Source organism: Oncorhynchus gorbuscha, unplaced genomic scaffold, assembly GCF_021184085.1.
Source record: "Oncorhynchus gorbuscha isolate QuinsamMale2020 ecotype Even-year unplaced genomic scaffold, OgorEven_v1.0 Un_scaffold_149:::fragment_2:::debris, whole genome shotgun sequence".
Classification (NCBI taxonomy): domain Eukaryota; kingdom Metazoa; phylum Chordata; class Actinopteri; order Salmoniformes; family Salmonidae; genus Oncorhynchus; species Oncorhynchus gorbuscha.
In genome coordinates this window covers 1-18,889 of record NW_025744746.1, presented here as the reverse complement: position 1 = coordinate 18,889, position 18,889 = coordinate 1, and the positions used below count along the sequence as shown (strand labels likewise).

Sequence of the window (18,889 nt, the reverse complement as noted above, 5' to 3'; positions counted from 1 at the left end):
CACTTGTTAAATCCACTTCAGGTATAGGTTACATTATCTTTAAGCCTTGAGACAAGGATTGTGTATGTGTGCCATTCAGAGGGTGAATGGGCAAGATAAAATATTTAAATGCCTTTGAATGGGTTATGGTAGTAGGTGCCAGGCGCACCGGTTTGTGTCAAGAACTGCAACACTGCTGGGTTTTTCACCCTCAACAGTTTCCTGTGTGTATAAAGAATGGTCCACCACCCAAAGAACATCCAGCCAACTTAACAACTGTGGGAAGCATTGGAGTCAACATGGACCAGCATACCTGTGGAACGCTTTCGACACCTTATGGAGTCCATGCCCCTCGAACCCAATATTAGGAAGGTGTTCTTAATGTTTGGTATACTCAGTGAATAATATCAAATATATTTAATTTGTCATTCACTCTATGCTACCATAAAGCATTTTTTATTTATTTTGAAAGTTGTGTATCAAAACTAGCCTCCATCCACCAGGCCAGGAAAGGCAAGCATGCCTACCTGGACAAAGCACGGGCAGCCTTTGATAAAAGGGAGCTATTTACACAGTTTAAAGGCCGTGAACCAATCACCCAAAAGGAAAAATGTGCCATGTGCTTCACATCAAAAGAGCTAATCCAACCACCACACACACACAGAGAGAAAGCCTCTGCTCAATCCGTGCTCCACTGTCTGCACACATTCACTTCAAGATGCAAATGGGTGGATTTGAAATACAGCCTCTGTGGGTTCTGCTTGACTACTTTAATGTTGTATCTATGCTGGGGATTATTCTCTCTACAGCAGAAAGACCTGTGCTTGAATGGCAGAGCCCTCAAAGTAGCTCCTGCTGCTTTCAATGGCCTCGCAAACGAGATTAGAGCCATGGTTGCCCTCAGTCCCAATCCCCTGCGTTTTGATGGTGCGTAACCAGCCTGTGTGCCACTGGCGGTCTGTATTGACACCAAGAGGGTCAACTGCATTTTTATTTTATTTTAGAAAAAGTGAGAGATCAAAACAGAATAACGGAAAAGTTATCACAAAATCACAAAAAAAATACATCACATTTCTGATTATGTTTATTGAACACAAAATAATGGAGTTTCTGTACATTAGTTTCTTCTCATGATGCTTGGCAATCATCCTTAAATCATCCTAAGAACAGCTCAATGAAAAGAATAAACAGCAGACAAGCTTGCGCCCCTGTTCACCACTGACTACTAATGAATGTTGGACTAGTTTTATGTTAATGACATTTGTGGGGAAAAACAAAGCACTTTGAAGATCTTACATATCAAATATGCCCGTTAGGATACTGAATGAAATAGTGTTTTCTATGTACTGTAAAAGTATACTAGCAGCTACACAACCCAGTGAACCACTAATAAATCATGAATTAAACCCAACGGATTAAATAAGAGAGATGAACACTCCCTTTGAGTTTCCCCATCTACTTGTTAATGAGTGTATTTTGAAACAACTTAGACTGTCAGTGAGTTTGATATGGAAAATGCAGACAAAGTATGTAACTAAGCATAACAGAAACAACAGGTAGCCTTAGATAGGTCAATGGGGACACAACAGGGATAGTTTGAACAACAGGAATCAGGTGCTTTACTGTGAAATCATTGCTAGGTCAATTATTTGCTCTCCTGATTCCACAGCATGCTGGTTTACCCTCTGAATGCATTCAAGCTGATGCTACTGACAAACCTATCTTCAGCATCTGTCTACTGGCCATTCTAAAACAACATCACAGTGGGTGTGTGAGAGTCTATTCATTCAGTCCAGGGCTGGTGTGTGTCACACAGTGGATAGATGAATACCAACAAGTCATGTGTCTAGCAGGCCTGCCACCCCCAAGGGTACACCTCTGACTGGGGTCCTCTCCTTTGGCACGCCGCGCCCGTGGGGATGGGGACTCTGCTGCTGGTGCCTAGGAGCTCTTCTTATGCCTGCTGCAGAGAGGTGGTCGTGGGGAGCGGCTCCCAGGCCTAGAGCCAGAGGGGGTGTGGGGGGGTTTGTGGGCCTCTGCCTTCCCTGGACCGGCCGCTGGTTTGGGAGCTGGCCCCACTGGGGAAGAGGTTGGGTGGGTCTCGCTCTTGTCCTGTGGGCTGAGACGATTTTCACTCGACTGCCTGGAGAGTTTGCCACCTGTATGGGACTGCAAAGATAAGATACTCACATTCATCTCACACAAGGCCAACACAACAGGTTCACCTCTACAGAACAACATCTACTGGATCTGTCACTAGCTCGGCTCACCTTCTAGGTAAATCTGTCACCATCTAGTGGTGAGTGAATATCAACAGCACCAACATGATGGCCAAAAAGCATTAAAATACCCACACTAGTAGAAATCTACTTTTTTGAGCTGAAAGACAATTTCCAGAGCTTACTCATGGTGTTGCACAACGATTGAAGTCAATAATTCATTGTTTTAAGTCAAAGTATAATATATTTGGGCTTGATGTGACAAGCCCAAATTGCCCACTTCGTGCAAATTCGTGCCAATAACATGTCTTTTCCTATGAAATGACATGCACATTCTTCTCAGCCAATATTTCGTTTCAGGGCTGGGTTTTAGTTGAATGGTACCACCCACCAGCATGGCATTGTTTATTAATCATAAACACCTGCAAAGTTTGCGAGTTCCGACTGAGCTGAGAAATATAATAGATAATTTATGGAAGACGCCAAAACTGGAGATAACAATAGATGACAAAGTCAAAGTAACTTGTTTCCCCTATCCATCTGTGGCAAACTATCCCTACATCAGGGATGGGCAACTGGCGGCCTGCGGTTTGAAGGCCCTTGGAACGGTAGAATACTACACAAGGTACAATTTTGCAATTTGGTTGTGCATCAGCAGATTATTTTTCTTGTTATGTCAGTCAGTAACCACGTTTCCATCCACAGTTTTTATGCGAGTTCATATTATATAGAAATAAATCATTAGGCGCCTCCTGAGTGGCACAGCGGTCCAAGGCACTGCATTGCAATGTTGTGGCATCACTACTGGGGTTCTACTTGTCTCATCGCGCTCTAGCGTCTCCTTTGGTGGGCCGGGCACCTGCAGGCTGACTTCAGTCACATTGGTACAGCTAGTTTCCGGGTCAAGCAAGCAGGTGTTAAGAAGCGTGGTTTGACGGGTCATGTTTTGGAGGACGCATGACTCGACCTTCGCTTCCCGACCCCGTTGGAGAGTTCCAACAATGAGACAAGATCAAATTTGGAGAGAAAAAAATAAAGCTGTGATGAAAACAGGAGGATTCAGTGCAATTTTATAAATGCTGACAGATAATTTGTTCGTTCGACCTGATGGGATCTTTTTGTTTTGGTAAAATTGATTATTCAAGAAATGGCAGCCCATATGCACAAATATTGATATAACCATCATATCGAAGTCAATTTGGATTCACCCAATGATATGGTGTGTGTAGTCCTCCCATTACGACTCGGGGAAACCTTGCAGTTTATTAGGCTATATGATGATCAATGCTTGATTGCCATTTGAAAAATATAAATATTCTCGCTCTTATCCATAATAATCTCATCATGTAGACTAGACACTATTATGTTATATACTAGATAGTATTTTAGTTGTCTCTTGGTGTCTTTACGATATATAAGTCATATTTTATTGGTATTTATTTGAATTGAATGTAATATCTTGTATTGTTCTTCTCTATTACTGTTCTGTACTTTGTCATGCATTTCATTTTTATGTGGACCCCAGGAAGAGTAGCTGCTGAATGTGCAGTAGCTAATGGGGATCCTAATAAATGAAATCTAGACAACTCGCACAGCCTCCCCACACTGTACCTGTGAGCTGTTGGCTTGAGCGCAGGTGCCAAGCCCAGAGTAGGCACATTTGATATTTAACGCCACAGTTCGTAACAAAAGTATTGGTAGAGTTGGAAATCAGATGGAAACACGTCAAACTTTCGATTTTTATTCGGTACATAAAAACTTTTATGGAAATGTATATTTTGTGAGCACTATGTCATCATTTATCTGAAACAAGTCCATTTGATGGAAACATACCACCGCTGGTAAAATGTGCACATTATCTTTATACGGATTCTAGAATACTCACATGAAAATCTGCCTCCAATTGGATGGAAACCTAGCTAGTGATAGTCAGTCAATTAGCCCATGTCAATTAGCCCATGCTAAGTTTGCTTAGCATCCAGCAGTCTCACTTAGATATCATATTAAAAACTGCAAACATTTCTTTCCACCCTACGGCAAAATTTGTACAATAGCAGGAAATTATCTGGAAAAGAGCTAATCTTTCTCTCCGCCCCATGGCAAAATCAGTAGAATTGCATGAAATGAATTATAAAATTTAAACATCTTCTCTCTGCTCCATGGCAAAATGTGCTTAATTTAAGCAAACTTGCTTTATGGATGCGAGTACGCAAACCCGTGAGCAACTGCGGCCCCTCATGATGAGTTCAGATTTTTTGTGGTCCACACCCTCAAAGTTGCCCATCCCTGCCCTACATGCTTATGACAAATCCAGCTCCAGAACCAGCCATAGCCTAGCTGGCTAATATTTTAAACAACAGATAACATTAGCTAGCTAGATAAAGTTAGCATGCTAGCTAGCTACACTGACAGCCATCAGCACCCTGCTTGTCGTTTTTCTCCACTCCACGTGGAAATGTTCCCACCCCCAATTCATCAATATGTATTAGCAGCCTGTGTTATTCTTCGGAGGTGGAACCTAAACAACAATTTCCACTACAAGACAGGAATTACGTCGAAATAGGGGTGGCATTGCCCGCTTGTGAGGGCCTTTAAATCTAAAAGCATTTTTCTTTAACAAATCAACCCATTTTGAATCAGATCTTATACCTTCCAGGCTGTGTGACAAATTCAAACCATTTTTGCATAATGAAAAGTTGTAATTATCTTTATTGCATCAATATCAGAATAAAAAACGATTGTCGAAACTGTCAAAAAACAAATATCTAATGGTAGCCCATTTCCCAGTGTTGTGAGAAGAGGACTTTGCAGACAGACTGCTAAACGACTGACCTGTGAAGTGGGGGGACTGAGTGAGTTGCAGACCTTCATAGCAGAGCTGTTGGTTTTCAGTCCATTGGACGATGAGGAAGCAACCTTCTTCTTCTTCTGTCTCTACAGTGGATTACAGAGATGTCGGGGGAGGGGGGTGTTCAACAACCCTAAATATTGTAGAGCGCCTGAACCGCTGGGTGATAACTCCCATGCTTTAAGTATAGCTACGCAACAGAGAGCTAGTCTTTAGTCAAAAACAAGATCATTACCACGTAAGCTAATTGAGGTGGAAGTGGAAGGGAAATGAACGATCGTATACCAGTGTGTAACTGAAACAGCTCACTTTGCCAAGAAGGCTAATTTTTAACCAGAGCTTGAGTCATGGTGGGTTTAGTGAAATATGTTATTTTGAACCTAACACCTATGAAGTGGCAGGTCATGATGAGTCTCATGGCGTGACTGAGTTGTGTGTACAGTATATGAGGTAACTTTGCATACTACAGTACCTGTTTGGTGGGGGTGGTGGGTTTGCTGCTGCTACTGTCGGTGTCTCCCTCATAGCTGAGCTCAGCAATGTTCCTGCATGCTGAGGCCACCCTGGGCTCCGGCCTTACCTGGTCCTCCAGCCTGGCCCCATCCTCCATCCCTGCCCTGTTCTCAGGCCTAACCCTAGGTTCCAGTGTTACTGTATGCTCTGATCCTGCCCCGCCCTCCAGCGTTGCCCTGGGCTCCAGGGTCAGGCTGTCCTGGGAGCAGCTGAGAGAGAGCTCGTTCAGCACATCACTGACCACCTCGCTCTCCTCCTCTCTCTCCTCCTCCTCCGGGTCATCCCGGAACAGACGCATCATCTCCAGCACGTTGGTGGGTGTGGCCAAAGTGTTGGTGTCACCCTGTAAGACACAGTACCACTACCTAATTTTAGATACCCTCTAAAGGGTTAATATCACCACATTGCAATAAACCCCATAAACCAGGCTGTGAGATACCAATTCCCAATCCCATCATGCAGCAATACCAGAGAGTCCTTCCTGTACTCATTAGTGTTAATGTGAAATGTAGCTGGGTGGATCAGCCCCTTACCGTGATCCAGGGGTTATCCAGCAGCTCATTGGCTGTGATGCGATGGGCGGGATCAACTTTCAGGAGGCAACTCAACACTTTTTTGGCTGGTGAGATAAAAATGTGACAGTCAGTACGCTATGTTAAAGTCATGTAATAATAACCATTGTAAGAAGGACCAATCAGCTCAACCTGGATGTGGTCAAGTACCATGTGTCCTTAGAGATGTTACAAATAGAAGTCAAAGAGGTTGAAAAGCAGTACTACTGTATGTCACCTGCATCACTGATAGAGTCCCAGATGGGTCCGACAAAGTGGAGTTCTCCCTTCTTGATCATCTCAAAGAGTCTTTCCTCAGAGGTGGCGATGAATGGAGGTTCCCCACACAGCCTACGGGGAGGCAGTCCTGTCAGTCACAAAGGCTACGGGGGAGGCAGTCCTGTCAGTCACAAAGGCTACGGGGAGGCAGTCCTGTCAGTCACAAAGGCTACGGGGAGGCAGTCCTGTCAGTCACAAATGCTACGGGGAGGCAGTCCTGTCAGTCACAAAGGCTACGGGGAGGCAGTCCTGTCAGTCACAAAGGCTACGGGGAGGCAGTCCTGTCAGTCACAAAGGCTACGGGGAGGCAGTCCTGTCAGTCACAAAGGCTACGGGGAGGCAGTCCTGTCAGTCACAAAGGCTACGGGAAAGCAGTCCTGTCAGTCACAAAGGCTACGGGGAGGCAGTCCTGTCAGTCACACAGCCTACGGGGAGACAGTCCTGTCAGTCACACAGCCTACGGGGAGACAGTCCTGTCAGTCACACAGCCTACGGGGAGACAGTCCTGTCAGTCACACAGCCTACGGGGAGACAGTCCTGTCAGTCACACAGCCTACGGGGAGACAGTCCTGTCAGTCACACAGCCTACGGGGAGACAGTCCTGTCAGTCACACAGCCTACAGGGAGGCAGTCCTGTCAGTTACACAGGCTACGAGGAGACAGTCCTGTCAGTCACACAGCCCCGTCAGTGACACAGGCCTCAAAAACTATACTACTAGTTGATTGGTCACTGGGCGAACTGCACATAGTATAGGAAAAGCTGCTACAGTGAGAGGGAGAGACACAGACAGACCAGAAAGACAGGCAGTGATAAAGGAGGGATGGGTGGGCGCATTGCTTACAGCATGTACATGATGACCCCAATACTCCACACATCACACTGCTGACTGTACTCATGAGCATTGATCACCTCAGGAGCTGAAACAGAGAGGAGAGGACCGGTTTTAACAGGACTACTCTAATATGATGTGATCTTTGTGTGTAGGAGCTGAGCGTGTCAGTCTTACCCATGTAGATAGGAGTCCCACAGGTGGCTTTCAGCATGTTCTCACTGCCAACACCCCCCTTCTTCACTGACAACCCAAAGTCTGTCACCTGGGAGGAGAGAGGGCCGACAGCAGACACTGATACACACGCAGGCCTACAGCATGCATCCATCTCATATCAAATCCTTTCTTGTTGGTGTTATTTATCAGACAAAACAAGGTTTACTTGAAGAGCAGCAATAACTGGGTCTCTCTATGTTAGATGAATAACAAATACGAGCTGTACATGCTGTATGGTCTCATGTAGTATATAATGGCAGGCAGGAGAAATACTGTAAACTAACTATCAAAATAACGAAAGTTGCACACTCAATCTATAAACTCCCAGTATTGGGTATTTACCAACGTTTGGCATCACTTTGCCTTCTTCAGGGTAATGTCATGAATACTTGAACCAGGTTATGTAGACAAACAGTGCAATTAGTGCAACCAATGACAATAGTGAAGGGTGTATCATAATGATTAAGTTAATGAGAATTACAGCAGGAGAAAATATCCAGGAGAGATGACCTCCTCCTGACAGATAAAAGCCTTTTATACCGTGCCAGAACAACTCTGGCTTTCAGCAGTGTGTGTGTGTGATTTATGCTGCCGCCCTGCCTTGTTTGAGCCCGCGCTCCAGGTATCTGCTTCAGCCTGTGCTCCGTCAATGCACACAGCATGCTGGGCCCAGGCGGTAATTTGTCTTAAAAGATGCTCTTGATTCACCCTTCTGTACGGCGTGATATAAAGGGGAACCAAAAGGGGGTCTGTCATAATGAGGTAGCATTTAAAACCATTTAGGGGGAGAGTGGAGAAAAAACAAAAACACATGAGGAGCCTGTCCTTAAGTCCCTGCAGAGACTGGCTGGATGAGAAACGGCAGTGAAAGTCTTCCAGTTTGTGTCACGGTCTCACCTTGATATTGATCATGTCATTATCAACACCATGGTAACTCTTCACTAGAATGTTCTCCAGTTTCAGGTCTCGGTGAACTATGTCTGAAATACAAAAATGAAACCACCTTTACTATGTGAAGAACCAACCATAATGGCTTTCAAAAGGCCTTTAGCAGAGAGGACAAGTATGATGGTTAAAAGCAGTTAAATCTACAATGAGTAATTGTCCCCCACGATGAAATCGGGGGAAGGGACTGTGGATCTGTCTCAGTCCGTCTGTACACCATCTCAGACAGTACTGAACAATTTTGACGAAACTTTGGTGAATGATGTGTCTTACCGTAGAGATCCGGCATTTACAAAATGACACTGATTGGCTCAAGGCGGGAGCTATAGTAATTAACTGAAATGTGTGAGTCATACCAGAGAGGAAGAGGCGAAGAGAGAGGGATAAGTGGACCCAAAATCTGTCTTCTCCAACAGGTAGCGTTTAAAAATATATATATGAAAAATTGCTCACAAAGTACGGAGTTTTTGTATGGAGGTCAATTTTTTTAATTTCACCTTTATTTAACCAGGTATGCCAGTGGAGAACAAGTTCTCATTTACAACTGCGATCTGGCCAAGATGAAGCAAAGCAGTGCGACACAAACAACACAGAGTTACACATGGAATAAACAAACATAGAGTCAATAACGCAATAGAAAAATCTATATACAGTGTGTGCAAATGTAGTAAGATTAGGGAGGTAAAGGCAATAAATAGGCCATAGTGGCGAAATAATTACAATTTAGCAATTAAACACTGGAGTGATAGATGTGCAGAAGATGAATGTGCAAGTGGAGATACTGGGGTGCAAATGAGCAAAAATAAATAAATAACAATATGGGGATGAGGTAGTTGGGTGGGCTATTTATAGATGGGCTGTGTACAGGTGCAGTGATCGATAAGCTGCTCTTACAGCTGATGCTTAAAGTTAGTGAGGGAGATATACATTTTTTTCAATTCGTGTCAAATTTGGTGACAAAAAATTGAATGGCTTTTTTGCTGTATGTGGCATATTTGATCTAATAGAAGTTTTACGAGTGTACATGGATGTCATCGAGCATTCCACTGGGAATGAGTTTGATTCACTGAGAAAGAGAGGGGTTCTGCCCCAGCTGAAGTCCCAGAGATTGTGACAAAAACAGCTACTTTATCCTCCGGAAAACCATGAGCGTCTTGCTAAATTCAAGCAATCCCTATGACAAATCTCTAGATATCAACCTCCTTTTAAAAATGGTGAGCCACAAAGTATCAGTGGTCATTAAAGGAGATGTGCAGAACGGAGCAGAGGATTCGGAGACGTTTAAGAGAGTTATAAAGGTTAGATTAGATGCTGCTGCTAGATTGACTTGATGGGATGGGAAATAAAGTGTCTCTGCACACATATTAGTTCTTGAGAAGTTCTCTCCCCTGGAGTCTTAAAGTTCAGCTCGGTTAAAGGGATTTTGTGAGAGGGGCGGAGCATGCTGACCTCTAATATATTGTTTCCTCTGCTCTAATGTCCATGTAGATTGAGCTCAGGAAGATATGGACTGAATAAAGACTCTGGGGTGTACAACAGTGGATGAACCTCTATATTTATATAGTAACAACAGCATGGTGAAGAACTAATAGTACAATGAACAAATGGTTCACAAAATTCATAGTAATATTCCATGGGACCAAATCGTTCTGTGCAAAATAAATGTATCATATCAATGTCTTTACTAAACAATTTGTCATATTTCCTTTTCAAAAAGTAATGAATGTGCATGCTGCTTATATATGGTTAAAAGGACAATTCCTCCACTTTTTTACCTCATATTCATCATCTCCAGCACCAAACCAGTGTCTACATATCTGAAAACAGCGTGTTTATATTTCTTTCTACAAAACGTAGTGGTGCACCGTTTTGATTATGTACACACTGCTATTGAGCTGGACACAAATGAAAATGTGGTTGAAAAGTGGTGGAATTGCCCTTTAAGGCCACTACCTGTGACAGTCACTGCTAACCTTTAGCATCACATCCCCACTGGTATCATTAGTCGCCATAGAAGTGCGGTACAACAGCGCAGAGGGACTCTTAGTGTGAAAACACACCTATTAATCTGTATTCCTCCCCAGCTCGTTGTAAATGAGTCATTAGCCCCATGTAATGGCGTCTCATTGCCAAGCAACGTCCTAAATTACCTCTAACTAGAGATTTCACCATCAGCAGGGGGAAAAACAGCATCTTCAAATAAACCCCTCAGACTCAATTAAAAGGGCTACCATTTTTGCCTGGCAGTTGTTCATTATTATCTCATTATTAGAATAAGCCAGGTTCTATAATGACTGGGAGCCATAACGTGGTATCATCTCCCTGATTATCACATGTCAATGAGGCCAAAGCAATTTGACTAATTTGAGTACGATGAGACCGTGATATCACCAATTTGAACATTGTCCCTGCACACAATTAACTCATACAACACATTGTCTGTACTGTTTGCATTAATGTTGGAATGATTTAATCAGAGCACCTAGATTAGTTAGTTATGTTTCATAAAGGTCAAAGAAGGCATAGTCTGATATTCTGCCTCTTACCCTTCGTTTATTGTTTCTTGAAATAAAGTTTCACCGTGTAAAATGTTCAAATGTAGAGCCTTGTAACGATGTGAAACCTATAACTTTAGTCAGTCATATTACCCTTCTTATGCAGGTAGACGATGGCCTCAGCCAGGCTGTTGATGATGTGCCTGGTCTCCTCCTCTGTGAAGCGTGTGCTCTTCTGAAGGAGCTCCTTCAGCTCCCCTCCCTCACACAGCTCAGTAACCAGATACATCCTCTGGACACAAAGCACAGCACACAGACTGATAATGGCCCCCACAAATAGATCTGACCGGCCTCGCTCTCATTCATGGTGCTTACGCAATCGTCTGCACGCACACTACTGAGATATTGACTCCATTACTTCTAAGAAAGCATCCCTTACCTTTTGTGTTTCAAAGACTTCCTCCAGATGTATTATGTGTGCATGGTTCACACGTTTCAGGATGCTCACTTCCCGTTCCAACAGTTTGACACCTGAACTTCCAGCCTGCATGGAGGGAAGAAGCTGAGTGAGTGCACTGAGGTGTGGGGCTGTTCTAGTAGCCATTAGACTGACTTTAGAGTGTCTCTTTTCACCACGGCCCATGGGAAAAACTAATGCACTCACCTTCTCTTTGTTCACCTTCTTAATAGCCCATTTCTTCCTTGTCTCATTGTGGGTGGCTTCACAGACGACACCAAAGCTACCTTGACCTAATTTCCTCCCAAATGAGTATATTTGCTATGGGGATAACAGAGGAACCATTAACAGAAAGGCAACTCACATCTGCTCTGTCAACTCAGTAAAACCATTCACAAGGAAATGTACCCTCAGCTTATGGGCTTGTTTGAGTATACGAGCTCGGATTTATTTCCCTGCTTCTATTGCAACATTATCTCAAGACCTGAATCCTAAAGTGGACCTTAATTTTCAAGCACTCAAATAAGGAAAGTTTGCCAGTCTCTGGAGTTGCAGAATATAGTATTTCTAATCCAGTTACAAATGATTAAGTTGCTGCCGCAGTTCATTCAATCTCAGGTCTAATTAACTTGATCATTATCTCTGCGCATGCAAGGCTGAGCACTGCCTGCTGCAGATTTGGCAAAGAGAGCATCCGAAGCCCCGAGAGAGGGGGTGGAATGCGGAGCAAACTGGTGCAGATGGAGGCAGTATAGAGGTCAGCTGGGGAGGGGTAGAGGGTGGTACTAGTGCCCCAGGGTGGTGGGGAAACGGGGAATAAACATGGATGTGGTCTCTACCTACCTGGAGGTCAGCCTCATCCTCCATACGGGTGTGGGGCACCTTCCTCTCTGCACTGCTCACACGGGCAGTGTTCCACTGAGAAGCCATTTTCATGCCAGCTCCACAAACATCTGCTGCTGTCATCTACAGATGAGGAGCTTTATAGCTGGGTGAAGCGCACACACACACACACACACACACACACACACACACACACACACACCAACTCAGGGAAGGAACGGAAGGCAGACTGAGATGACCCCTTCTGGGTGCATCCAGGCATACAGTCAAATCACACTACAGCTAACAATCATACAACAATGTACATTTTTACAGGATTATTTCAGCAGTGAAATATGATTGTTAAACTGTTGTTTAACATCATTTTTAGGACTGTGACAGTCATGGAATTTTGGGTGACGGTTATTGGTCAGCCAAATGACAGTGGTCACCGTTCTAATAGGGTTCACTTCGGCTCCTGACTGCATGTGTTTCCGTGCTGCAGGGAGGGGGGCATTGCCTTGGCAACCAAATACTTGTTTGCTACAACTCTTTGCTTGTTTCAGCAAGGAGCAACAAAGTTTCATCACATTGTTAAGAATCCACGTTACCGCAGAAACCGACTCAACCGCACGAATGCCCGGCAGCCCAGTCTTCAATCAGCTGTTTGTGCCACACAAAAAAGTATCAAATAAACGTAAACGGTTATTTTATTTTAAATGACAATCTTCATCCATAACTGTTGGTTATGCAGTAATTATGCCAGCCCTAATCACTATATAGGTCAGGGATGGGCAACTCCTGTCCTCTGGGGCCTGAGTCTGACGTGACGTCTGCTGGTTCTCTTTTGTCTAGCACTTAATTGCACACCGGAGCACACAGATACACCTGGGCAGTTTAACTCACATGACCTTAGGAGCCAGTCAGTTGGAGGGCACCTCAGTAGGAGGCCTGACACTGTCACTGTGGTGACAGCTCTGCTACTTAAGGTAACTCAGATTCTTTCTCCCCCACTGTTTAGACCAGAGCAAGCTGCCGCAGCACAGAACCCCAAACTGTTAAAGAGCACCTGGCAGCTTTTTTTTATTAAGAGGATTAAAGTTGGGAAATGCTTAGGTGAGACACTTGACATTGAGAAAAGTAAAGGGTTCATTCCATTTCCCCCTCATAGTACACAATAAGATGCCTATTCAGACTTTTCATTTCAAATGATAGCATTCTAATACATTCTAGAAGTGAGTTACTGTGGTGTACAATGGGCCTACTCTTTTATTCCATCCCAGGTAAAAGTAATATTATTATGAATCCCCTAATTAGTCACACTATGATACAACTGTAAAAATGTATTATTCCCAAAATTAACTTTTGATAATGGTAACAATTATCTTCTTTGTTAAATCACAGAACCATAGATATATTTCCCCCTGTCAAACGACAGTGTAAATTAGTGTTTAAGATAAACTACTTAGAAATGGAGACACCATCTCCAGCATTCAAATTGGCACCCTTTGCCTACCTTTGTCTCGTCACTATTGGTTTCTGACCAAACCGGTGTCTGAAGACAGGTTCATATTATTAACACTAAGCACAATTTACTTCGCTTGAAAAATGCTCTCCAAAGCCAAATTAAATGTAAAGCAATTATCAAGTGACTGGGAGCGTTGGAGTGGATCCGCCACACGGACACCAATTAATTATTAACTGGGAAGCAGTGTCTTTAACCTCTTCACTCTGAGGCATTATCTTATCCCTGACAGGGCTCTCATAACAGGCCTGTCTCTCCCATTACCACCCGTCTATTTGCTAGTCAAAACCATTGTGACAGCCTCTGGAAATCCAAATCACCTCAATCACAGCTCATTTGTGGGAGAGGGAGGCATGTGATGAGTGTATCACAGGGAAGGACCGGCGTCTTGCGCTGCAGGTGCCTTAGGGAGGGTGTGCCCACCTGACAGCCCGCCCAGTGGGGAGGAAATGAGATATCAGGGTCAGGTCAGGGAGACGTCTGACCTTAAAATGGGTCACTACAGATCCACAGGTCTTGGATTGCTTTAAGCCAGAGGGGTCTTACAGTACTATCACATTCTTGGTTTAACCAATCTCCCAATCATGTTTGAGTGATCTGCTAATAGTTTCATGAGAAGGATATTACTGTAATGGATTCTAAAAGAAACCTTACATGAGTGATATGTCAGCTTTCAGACTGATTGAACACAATGTACAGTACAGACTGGCTAAATAGAGAACATGCGTTAGATCTATCAGTAAGAGCTGCCATAACGGCTCAATAAAAGATAGGCCCAAATATAATTTCATTTGATTGTAAGCATTTCCAAAATATCATAATTACTGCGCTTGCTGTGGAATTGAGAATCTGAACAAACCATATACATGTATTACTCAGTACTAAAGCCTCTAATGGGGTAGTCAAGCCTGTGAATATTGCTTTAACCATAGGGCTTGACGGACATTAATTAAAATGTGAATTAGCATGACGAATCGTATAGACAGAAGAGGCATGACTGCACTCAAAACTAATCAACAGCTCACTAAAACACTATTGGCACTTATGAAGCCCCAAATTACATATTTAGAGGCTAAAAAGGATGGGTTAGACAAACTACATTTTTGTGTTAGCAGCTTTCTTCCTTCAATGAATCAACGCCAGCAAAAGTGCCATGTATTGCAAAGGCCTAGCATGATGTGAGTGACAACAAGGCAACGCAGACTGTACTTACCAACCTGGAGCAGCCTCAAAGTGTTCCATGTTTACTGCTTCTCACAGCCCATCAGACCTGAACACACAAACAAAGAGGCTTATGCTGTTATAATACACATTTAATCATCACTGATTTATTTTACAAGTCAAATAAGTTTCATGTTTCTAAGTTTATTTGCCACATACACAGTATACAACAGGTGTAAAACAGTACAGTGAAATTCTTACCTTGAGAGCTCTTTCCCAACAATGCAGTGATAATAATATTATAGATAATAAAATGTACAAATTTAAATCACACAAGAACTACGATGTGTTAAAGAAATACGAGAATGCAAGTATATACACTGGTCACTGCAAGTACCTTTTTCAATGTGCAGGCGTACTAGAATGGTTGAGGTGGGTTTATACATAAAAAGTGACTGGTAGTAGGAATATATAAATACTTATGGTAATATATATGTAAACAGGAGTAATACAGATGCAATTGCAAAGAGCACATATTACAAGTTCGCCTATTAGAAATGGGGTTTTGAATGAGGGAAACAAACTTCTTACATCATTTCCGATGTGATTGATATCCTGCGTTGTGTGTACCCTTTTACGTGCTTCTACACCTGCATTTCTTGCTGTTTGGGGTTTTAGGCTGGGTTTCTGTACAGCACTTTGAGATATCAGCTGATGTACGAAGGGCTATATAAATACATTTGATTTGACTAGTGTACTAGCCTAACAGACTGAATAGAGGTTGGTCTCCACAACCTTCTAAAACAGCATCATCATAGGCTTGGTTCACACACAGAGATACAGTAGAATATATTAACACGTAGGCTATCCTACCAGACAGGAACCATATGCTTCCTCATGCTCACCAGATCTCAGTAGAAAGTAATTATGGCAGATAGAATGTCATCAATCGATCCCTCTGCTTTTTCAATCCTCTCAAACATAACTGTCAGAACCCCATTAGAGTTTATTTACTGATCGTTTGTGGATGGAAATGCACATTGTTTCCCTTGACTGCAAGGGAGATGCAGTGTTTCAGCTTGGAATGCAAATTAAAATGTGACATTGGAATGATGCCTGGACACACAAAGATAATAGAGGTCTCCTCTATCTCGCTCTCCACCCCCTCCATCTCTTTCTTCGACGTGCACTGCCATCGCACTTTCATGGTCTGTGTGGCAACAGAAAGGTGTAGGCCTAAATAAAATCTATAGTTGTGATTCTTCCACAATTATCACACTGTAATAAACAAGAAATGCCAGGTTTGCAGTTAGGCTCCTAATCTTTTTCATTCAGATGAAAGGGGAGTAGTGCCTGAACTGTCTGCCCATTTGCTATATAATCATTAGCCTAAATGTTTTCTTCTATAGGTGTAAATATGCTAAATAATGATGTTTGTTGAAGGTGAAAGTAGAGCTCAAAAAGTAGGCAGACTATGAACAGGTGCTGCTTTGTAGCCACACCACAGCTAATTAAAACCTTGGACACACACACAGAATGTGTGTATGCAATTAAAATGTAGACAGCAATCTTCCTTCCTTCAGCCAAAATATTTCATTCTTCTCATCTGCAACTTAATTATTTATTGACAGCTGGCTTTGATGACAAATGATAAACTTCACAGTACTAATGAAGCATGGAATTACATTACCTGATGAGGGAAGGCTTTGCATGTCTAGAATGACAATACTGAGGCAGTCTAGTTCACTAAATTACGGGATGAATAACATTATATAGACAGATTTAACTGATTGATGAGCAAAATCACATCTTCTTTGTCAATGCGGCAGGGTAGCCTAGTGGTTAGAGCGTTGGACTAGTAACCGGAAGGTTGCAAGTTCAAACCCCCGAGCTGACAAGGTACAAATCTGTTGTTCTGCCCCTGAACAGGCAGTTAACCTGCTGTTCCTAGGCCGTCATTGAAAATAAGAATTTGTTCTCATCTGACTTGCCTAGTTAAATAAAAATAAATAATGCCATGAGACTGTCAAACTAAGGACATTTTAGGTTAATAAAAAAAGAAGTCTTGACTAGGCCACAAGCTCTCCTTGGTTACAATTGACTTCCTCTAAAAAACGATGCCTTTGTGCAGTACAGTATCTGTGCTGAGTGTCGAGTGTGTTTATTGTTGAGAACTGTGACTGGAGGAGCAATCAGTCTGAACTGAAAGAACCATGGACCTGCCTTTGCCAAGCTGAACATTCAGACATCCAATATCTGCTTAAAATCATATACATCATACTGAATTACCTGACAGCTTCAATTGATGGGCACTTGAAAGAAATGTACGGTGCCTTTAGTTCCTCCCCTCTGCAGCCATAAGTATGTAGCACCCCGTAAACAAGCCACTTAGTGGGCCCTCCATTAATTCCTTCTGTCTTCTCAGGTCATGTCTGATACAGTGCCTTCAGAAACTATTTACACCCTTTGACTTATTCCACATGTTGTTGTGTTACAGGCTGAATTCAAAATTGATTCAATAGATTTTCAATAGATTCTTTCACCCATCTACACACAACACCCCGTAATGAAAGTGAAAACATGTTTTTAGAAATTTTAGCTAATTTATTGAAAATTAAATATCTTATTTACCTAAAAACAGTATATACATCCCTGAGTCAAATCATGTTAGAATTACCTTTGGCAGCGATTAGAGCTGTGAGTCTGAGTAAGTCTGCTGTGAGTTTTTCTGGGTAAGTCTAAGAGCATTGCACACCTGGATTGTACTATATTTAAACATTATTATTTTCAACATTCTTCGAGCTCTGTCAAATTGGTTGTTGATCATTGCTAGACAGACATATTCAAGTCTTGCCATAGATTTTAAAGCAGATTTAAGTGAAAACTAAAATCAGGACACTCAGAAACATTCACTGTCTTCTTGGTAAACAACTCCGGTGTAGATTTGTCCTTTTGTTTTAGGTTATTGTCCTGCTGAAAGGTGAATTAATCTACCAGTGTCTAGTGGAAAGCAGACTGAACCAGGTTTTCCTCTAGGATTTTGCCTGTGCTTAGCTACATTCCGTTTATTTTGTATCCTGAAAAACTCATTCAGTCCTTAACGATTACAAGCATACCCATAACATGATACAGCCACCACTATGTTTGAAAATATGGAGAGTGGTATTGAGTAATGTATTGGATTGGATTTGCCTGAAACATAACACTTTGTATTCAGGGAAAAAAGTTAATTGCTTTTCCACATTTTAACAGTATTACTTCAGAGCCTTATTGCAAACAGGATGCATGTATTGGAATATTTATTTTGTGATATTGTAGGCTAGTGATACTGTAGGCCAGTGATATTGTCGACCATCAGCTGTTCCAGGAAAGAAAACAAATATTGATAGAAAATAATAAAAGCTAAATAAATAGTTTTGGCCACAGATGGTACAGAGAACACCAGTACCCGCGCAGACCTGAAAAACAACACAATGAGCGCTCTAAACAGCTGACTGATAAAAGATCTTATGCATTGGAATAAAGGCATAGGTCATTTATTAAATCATGGATGCATTGGAAAACAAATGGTGAAAATTAGGAGGCACCAAGGAAAATCTATGCGTAAAGGAACTCAAGGCCGAAATACAGCAGTACTGAGTGGACAGTGCCAAGCACAGAAATAGATTGGTTTAAACCATGACAGAGGTGGGGGTGTCTGTTTAATTTGGAAGCATTGATTTTATTATTTATCACTGTAAAACAGATTTACCACTACATTTTAAACAAATAGGAGAATGGTTGAATTTTCATTATTTAGAGACCAGCCCCAAATTTGATTTGCACATTGTCTGTAACTGTTTTAAAGTCACCATTGGCCTCAAGGTGAAATCTCTGAGCGGTTTCCTTCCTCTCCGGCAACGGAGTTAGGAAGGTTGCCTGTATCTTTGTAGTGACTGGGTGTATTGATACACCAGCCAAAGTGTAATTAATAACTTTACCATGCTCAAAGTGTAATTAATAACTTTACCATGCTTAAAGGGATATTCAAGGTCTGCTTTTTTAAATAA

At 42.4% G+C, this 18,889-nt stretch overlaps 1 protein-coding gene across 2 annotated transcripts; it reads right to left on the bottom strand.

The window, feature by feature from the left end:
* Positions 1 to 1,045: 1,045 nt before the first annotated feature.
* Positions 1,046 to 14,960, bottom strand: LOC124017087 (serine/threonine-protein kinase 33-like). Of its 2 annotated transcripts, none has more exons than XM_046332477.1 (13): positions 14,893 to 14,960; positions 12,176 to 12,320; positions 11,540 to 11,653; positions 11,315 to 11,419; positions 11,029 to 11,167; positions 8,333 to 8,415; positions 7,397 to 7,484; positions 7,232 to 7,307; positions 6,349 to 6,461; positions 6,093 to 6,178; positions 5,519 to 5,902; positions 5,031 to 5,132; positions 1,046 to 2,148 (listed from the first exon to the last, which is right to left on the bottom strand). In XM_046332477.1, the coding sequence occupies exons 2-13, from the start codon at positions 12,296 to 12,298 to the stop codon at positions 1,921 to 1,923; spliced, it is 1,641 nt and encodes a 546-aa protein (XP_046188433.1). In that variant the 5' UTR covers positions 12,299 to 12,320; positions 14,893 to 14,960; the 3' UTR covers positions 1,046 to 1,920. The 2 variants fall into 2 exon arrangements, with proteins under 2 accessions (XP_046188433.1, XP_046188432.1); XM_046332476.1 differs by having other exon boundaries at positions 1,046 to 2,138.
* Between the last annotated feature and the right edge of the window lie 3,929 nt (positions 14,961 to 18,889).

Excerpts from the sequence above, each read along its gene's own strand:
- LOC124017087 (XM_046332476.1), bottom strand. The coding sequence starts at position 12,298 with ATGACAGCAGCAGATGTTTGTGGAGCTGGCATGAAAATGGCTTCTCAG. Across the intron at positions 8,416-11,028 it reads CGTCTACCTGCATAAGAAGG|ACATAGTTCACCGAGACCTG; the intron begins GTAATATGACTG and ends TTTGTATTTCAG. Across the intron at positions 7,485-8,332 it reads ATGACATGATCAATATCAAG|GTGACAGACTTTGGGTTGTC; the intron begins GTGAGACCGTGA and ends CTCTCCTCCCAG.